This window comes from Prionailurus viverrinus, chromosome A1 (assembly GCF_022837055.1).
Source record: "Prionailurus viverrinus isolate Anna chromosome A1, UM_Priviv_1.0, whole genome shotgun sequence".
NCBI classification, from domain to species: domain Eukaryota; kingdom Metazoa; phylum Chordata; class Mammalia; order Carnivora; family Felidae; genus Prionailurus; species Prionailurus viverrinus.
This window is the reverse complement of record NC_062561.1, coordinates 147634980-147642359: the sequence shown is the minus strand read 5'-3', so window position 1 is coordinate 147642359 and position 7380 is coordinate 147634980. Positions and strand designations below refer to the sequence as shown.

Genomic DNA, 7380 nt, shown 5'->3' with positions numbered 1-7380 from the left:
ATCTTTAATCCTGAAGGAGACAGTATATATTTTTACTATGTCAGTATAGGTGTAGGATGTTCTCAAATCATTTCTGGGAAGTTGAAAACTTCCAAACTTTTCAGGAGCAACTACTGAAAACCAGACGTACCTTGTTCTGTTGTTGTAATAAAGTCTGAAATGAATTGAAGAACTGAAACAGAATAGTTCCTGGGGTATAGTTCCTGCTCAAAAAATATTTATTGAATGCATGAAAAAAAAATAGTGCATAAATGAATCAATTTGTGCTTTTACATTTATAGTCTAAACCTAAAGAAATTTCTAAAGGTTATGAAAACTTGGAGCACATCATTTTCATAATTATTTTTGCTAAATTTTCTTTGAAGGAAAAAAGTTGGATTTTTTTTAATCTCTGTTTTTACTTAAAAAATTCACATATTCACATACTTACACCAACATTCTCAGGCTGCATGGTAAAAGTATAACAGTAATTCACTACTGTGATGTGGGCTGTATTTGCAAATTTCCTGCAATACTTTCTTGAGATCTTGGATCAAATTAAATGGCTGTATAGAGATTTGCCCAGATCTTCCTGGAAAGCAACTTCTGGTTCTGTTCTAATGGCAAATCTTTACCTCGGTTAAATAGGCAAGAGTTAAAGTCACAACGTACTGACAACCAGCATAAAATAACACTAATATTCACTCTGACAACGTAGGCATATATAAACATAAATTGCACCTGTATCTTTCTAAGCATTCTCTTGTGTGATATTCTAGAAATCCCAGTAGTTCGTATAATTGTCACCTCCTAAACCATTCAGCTACTACCTTAGGTGGCAGACAACTGTGGATGGCATATTTCTGGAGCAGAATATTGAGAGACAGAGACAAACAACTTCACATTTTTCTTTCTTTCTTTCTTTCTTTCTTTCTTTCTTCTTTTGTTTCTTTAAAAAAATTTTTTTTTTTGTCCTCAGCTTCTGAAGCTGCTGGTTAATAGAACTGCTGAGTGAATAAAACTTAAGTCTTTGATGGCACTTGTGGCAAGGAGGTAAGGGGCTTCTGTCTTAGTTTCAGTATGGTGTTACTAACATCATCCTACTGACCTTAATTCAACAGGCTCCCCCTCTACTTAAGGAGTAAAAACCAAGTGTATTAATGAGCTCCAGAGTCAGACTTCCCGGGTGTACATCCTAGCTCATGTGCTAAGTGACTTGGTACTGTCACTGTAACCTCCCTGTGCCTCTGTTTCTCCATCAGTAAATAGGAATGACAGTAAAATTGATGTGAATATTGAGGGAGGTGGTTAGTCATTCATTTAACAAATATTTATTGAGTGCCCGCTGCAGGCCAGACACTATTGCAGGTGTTTGAAACATAGTGATGATCAAGACAGAAAAGAAAGTCCCTGCCCTCATGTTCTTGTGAGAAGAAACAGATGGAAATACACTTAGGAGAGTGAGTGGCACCCAATAAATAGTACCTTCTGCAGTTAGTTATTGAACACTCTTTGGGGCCATGTGCATTAAAAATAGTAACCTGAAGCAAATATTCTCTTGAACACTTTCTTTGTTATTTATGCTTTTCTGTATTTTTCCAACACATTTACAATGAGCACTGATTACATAGGTAGTAAATTAACAACAAAAGAGCAAAGACATATTTTAACAAATACCTCATGGTGTCTGCTGGAGAGAGTTAGGATTCTGGTAATGATTCCATGCATGTTCATTGCCCAGGCTCTTTGCAGCCCAGATGTAATTTCCAGCCCATTCCTTCTGTTACTTCAGCATCTGTCATCCTTTGGTCTAGTCTCTATCCTGAATCTCCTCCTTTGCAGATGGACAGGACTATTATTTTTGTGTTTTCAAACCTGCGTTTAATTAAAAAAAAAAATCACTCCAAATTTTTTTTGTCCTTACACAACCAGAAACTCCCAAGCAACTATTTGTCTCATTGCTAGTAAGCTTCAACTATAGCTTGTTTTTTCAGGGCAATTGTCTTCTCTTTTTAGTCCAAATGCTTGATAGTATTTTTCTTTTCCCTAACTGTGGATGCTAAACGCTGTAATTAATAATTTTTCTTCTTTCTATCTTTCATCATCAGGGCCTCACCAGTTTCCAATGCCTACTTGTTAATGACATATTTTGGCCCTACCTAAAGTAGTACAACCTCTAAAATCTCAGCAAATAGTCTTTCTTTCCTAAATCCTTTTACAAAACCATGATATTGTTGTCTTACCCTCATTCTTCAGAAATTTTGCTGGATTACCTGTTTATCTTGCTTCTGATGTTCATTTTTAAATTCCCAAATTACACTTTTGCCTTACATATCCTTATACAAAATAAAAGTATCTGTTAATTTGTGTCATATTTGGATGAGAAAAGACTCAAAGTTAAAAGTCCAAAGTATTGCCACATAGTAAGCATTGAAAATACTATTTATAAGAAAGCCTATGTAAAATAGATGCTCTTAAGCTTAGTTTTAAAAAATTGCACTTCCTTTTGGTGCTAATACAAAATTCCTAAGACCACATGGTACTTGAAAAAAAATCTATCTATATCATCTATATCATCTATATCTATATAAATTTTAGCAGAATCCTTTCCCCAAACATTCCTGGCACACTGGCCTGTTTCATAAATCTACTCTGTGTGTCACTGTGCCCCCAGCAAGTCTGGTACCAAGCATATGGCGCCAGAGCACATCACACCATCTTTATGTGACCAACTAGGACTACAGCTGATCTTTCCCCATCCCTCCCCAGCGACGATAAGGTCCATCCTTTGCTTCTGAAAAGGTCCCTTAAGCCTTAACAAAACTATCCTGAAGACTTGAGAACACGTAAAGAATTCTCACATAGTCAAGAAACCAAACTGTGTACTTTATTGGACTACTTCCATTGTTTATAGGCTCCTCCACCGATCTCTACTACAGGTTCCCTTAATTTCAGTACATCTGCCACCAGACTGCTGAAACCAACTTCCCTCTTCAACAGAGGAAGCCCTTATGCCAATAATTTTCCACTCCTTGGAATCAGTACCCCAGAGAAAATAAACAGAATATTTCTTAATGTAAAAGTTTGCTCTAAAAATAGAACATTTTACAGAAGAAGAAAATAACATCATTTTTTTTTAATGCAGAGCAGCTCAGCTCCTCCTTTTTACCAATCCATTCCAAAGTAAGAACTTGTCCTGAACTCCTAGAACTCAAAGACCCACTGGAATGGGTCCTCGTAAATCAAAGGGGGAAAATAGTCTTCACTGAAAGATAAAGGCGTGCCTTTATCCAAGAAATAAAATGGGCTGGCAGCTTTAAAATAACCTCCCTTCCCTACTCTTTCCACTTTCCCCATATATGGCCATAAGGCTTCAAAAATACTGGGGTGTAGTCTCAGAGAAAATTGTAATGCACATTTATAACGTGACTCCTATTCTATTCTTCACTCCCAACTATAAGACAAGCATTGAAAACCATACCTGATTGTGATTTCAAGCTGAGGAGTATCATTCTTCATTTTGGAAATTTAAGGCAGAGAATACAACCTCAGGACCAATCAATTGCCGTGTGGCAATTTTTATGCACAGCTGAGGCACAAAAATGACTGGCAGTTGCGACAATCACGTGGTTAGTGTTTAGTGGTTCTAAGGAAGGAACTAAAGCTATAATCTCATAAAAGCATCTAATGAGATGCTACAGAAGAAACCCAAAGAAACCATCATATAGGTTTCCAGACTGTAATGTAGCATGCCCATCCTATGATTGATGTGAACTGGGTCACTTACATAATTTCCCTAAAGAGATACATCTAAAACACTCTGTCAGTCAGAAATCCAGTAGGAAACAGATGACACAATCAAATTGGATAAGTTATAGACAGTTGAATAAAGGGACTATTTCTAAAGGTGGGCAGCTTAAAGAAATCACAATTTATAGGGCAATACCCCTGGGCCAATAATAGTGGGGAGGTCTTACTCCTCTAGTCCTGACGGGTCAAGATGAGAGAACAGCTGGGAACGAGGAGGCAGAGAAGGGATGTGGAGATGGAGCCTGGTAGAAGCTAGTGACTTTATTGAGGAATAGAGGCAGTCTATGGCAATCCTACAGGGTTTAGAAGAAGCCAAGAAGAAACACACACTGAGGTCACCCTTCTGTTTCCCTCTGATCTCCTAACACTTCTCCTCATGGCAGAACCCAATGGGAGCAGTGTGTATCTCAATTTCACAGGGCACAAAGCAGGAAGAGAAGGGTGGAGAGTGTATCTGGAGGGGCGAACCTATGTCCCACTAAGTCAGATAGCATTTTTAGTCTTCCATTCCTGCCTTGTGCATAACTAGTACAAGGGAAATCTGACTTTTTATCAGAAACTAAACAGGAGGCAAAACTGATGTAATAAAAAAAATAAAACTTAATGATTGATTTACTTAAGATAAATATCAATTTTTCCATTCTTCTTAAGCACATAATACCTAGAACAGGGTTTTTGGTTTGTTTTGTTTTCCCAAAGCATTTTTCTATGCATATAAAATTTGATTTTATTTTGTTGGTCATAGGTTCTGAAGAATTTTGAGCTGGAGAATGCCAAGCTCTTATTTGCATACTTGAAAGAATATCATAGTTTAAAGATGATTTTGAAAGAAATGCATCTAGAGACAATAATATATGAGGTATTGAGGACAGTTGGGGAAAAGAGGTGATGGATGTGAGAAACTTTCAGAGGTAACATTAGTAGAACTCAATCCTTGAGTGAATATGAGCATTAGATTATGAGTGCAGAGTGACTCTTAGACTCCTAGTTTAAAACAACAATAACGTGCAGATGGTTAGTGGGAGGTGTGGACACTGGTTCAATTTGGGACATGTGGACATTACTGTACCTACAAAATCCAGCCAACTGGATACATACCCATCACACAAAAGAAAGAGGTATGGAATTTACCATAATGTAGGAAGTAGTTAAGATCGTGGTTATGAGTAGAATCAGGTAAAGATGGAGGGCAGAGCAAAGAGATGGCCATGAATGGAGGCTTTGGCAACAGCATTTTGAGAAATCAGACCTCTTCCTGTTTTAATGCCATTGGTAATCTTTCCCATGACTGTAAGGTCTATAAAGGACAGAGACTTGACCTGTCTTGTTTGTTCCCAATATCTAGCATACTGCGTGGCACATGGGAAGGGCTTACTACGTATTATTGAATGACTGGTGTGTTCAATTTTGCTAAAGGGCAGGGGAGGGGTGATCTGATTTAGGAACTGGAGTTATTCAGAGATCAATTCAATCCCAATGATTGTCCCACGTATGCCTCTTTTAGGGCTCCCCAATGAATTGAATTTCCCTTTCATGAATGACTGTTGCTGAGAAGTTACAATATATCTTCTTTGCTTCTATTTCTCAGTTTTTAAATCTGCCATCAGAATGACTCATTGAATAATGTAGTTTTTAATTCCTGCCTTTCAGGTTTTGTTTTAGGTCTATACTTTAAGGAATGAATGTTTTAAATTATGCTGCTTTATTCAGGTTTTTTTTTTCTTTTTCTTCAGAGAAAGGTTCTCACTTTTTCTTGTAAAACCAGAGGTCCATTCAAAGTTTGCATAGTAATCATCACCAGACTGGTAAGACATATATGCTCATAAATATGGATAGATAATGTACTAAAAATCTTCAAGTACTTGAAGGACTGTGTATCTTAAAGCAGTAGTCTCCAAACCAGGGTTGCTTACCCCAAGACTTCCCAAAGGGTACATGGGCACATAAAGGGAAGCAATTTCCAGAACTTGAATTATGATTTGGCCTCTTTCCTAAAATTCATCTGCCTAAGAAGGTGTCTGTGGTGGAGGCTGCTGGTTCTACTTTTGCATCTCCTTGATCTGTTCTCATAAATTTTAGAATGGATCAGAATCATCTGGTGTGCTTGTGAAATCCTACGTTGCTCTCCCCATTACCAAAATTTCTAATTCAGTAGGGCAGGGCCTGAGGATGTGCATTTCTTAAAAGTTTTTATGTGGTGCTAAAGGTTTTGTTTCAGGGACAAGCTTTGAGAATCAAAGGCTTCAGACAATTTACTTTTTCCCACATTATAGAAAACAACCACCACATCAAACTCAATTCTAATCCATCTTGAGTCTTAGAATGCATTTCCATGGAATGTAAAAACTATGAGCAAACAGAAGGTCAAATCAGAATAAATTATTCTGATGATAACGTACAAATCAAATCATGTTTAAGTCTGGTGCTTACAAAAAAAACAAATAATAAATAAGACGGGCACCTGGGTGGCTCAGTTGGTTAAGAATCCAACTTCCACTCAGCTCATGATCTCGTGGTCCATGGGATCAAGCCCCATGTCAGGCTCTGTGCTGATAGCTCATAGCCTGGAGCCTGCTTCGGATTCTGTGTCTCTCTCTCTCTCTCTGACATCCCCCAACTCATGCTCTGTCTCTATCTCTCTCTCAAAAATAAATAAATGCTAAAAAAAAAAAAAAGAAAGAAAAGAAAAAGAAAGACTTCATTGAGATGTCAGCTGAAGGGCAATTGAAAATAATTTTGATAGACCACTATGCGATTTTTGGCATAATTCAGAAAGAGGTGAAAAAATAGTGAGTAGCATTGCATAATAAAATTATGATTTCTATCATTTCCTTCTATGACAAGTTTCTCAGTGTTTAAATCTATAAAAAACAAAATAGGAATAGAATTGATGCTAAGCCATGGCACATTCTAATTTTTAAGAATATTTACTCACAGAAATGTGAACTGGGAAAAACAGCTCTGATCATCTCATTGAGATATATTTCTAACAAAATTCTACAACTTGTATAATTATCTTTTAAGTTTTGTAAGAGTGTAATATTGTTTTGATCAATTGTATATAAGAAAATTATAATGATAATAAAAGAGATTTTAAACTTTTATACCTTTATGTTCACAAGAAAAATTAATTAACTTTTAAATATAAATTTTGATGTATATATGTTTGATAGCTAAGTCAGTAGAAGATTACCAAGCACATAAATATATATTTGGATAAAATTCCAAGGGGGAAACTGAAATAAGAAAACAAGTCCAAAAACAAGAAAAGAAAAATATAAAATGCCTGATTGTTAAAAGCAATCTTCAAGTATGTTTTAAATGGATAATCATAGGTATGAAACCACTATGGTATTTAGATTCCACTAAATACATTTAAAAGAGTAATGTTACTTATTTATTTAAGAATGGCAATATTTAAAATATGCCAAATATAACATCCTTTACAACTATTTGACTTTATGATGAAAATGTTTTTGTTGACAACTTAAAATGTGATGGGGATATAAGTTTTAAATTTTTATTTTAGAGTAAACACTATCAAAAATCATTTAAGACTTCCTGCTTTAAGGCAGTAAACTTTAATCTTCA

The 7380-nt window shown here is 36.0% G+C and overlaps 1 protein-coding gene across 1 annotated transcript in view; it reads right to left on the bottom strand.

Moving 5' to 3' along the window:
• Positions 1 to 300: 300 nt before the first annotated feature.
• The window catches only part of VCAN (versican), a 120618-nt gene continuing 113538 nt past the window's right edge, over positions 301 to 7380 (bottom strand). Inside the window, exon 15 of the mRNA XM_047853843.1 lies at positions 301 to 1854. Coding sequence (XP_047709799.1) covers positions 1835 to 1854 — 20 coding nt within the window. The 3' untranslated portion in view covers positions 301 to 1834. The remainder of the gene's footprint in view (positions 1855 to 7380) is intronic.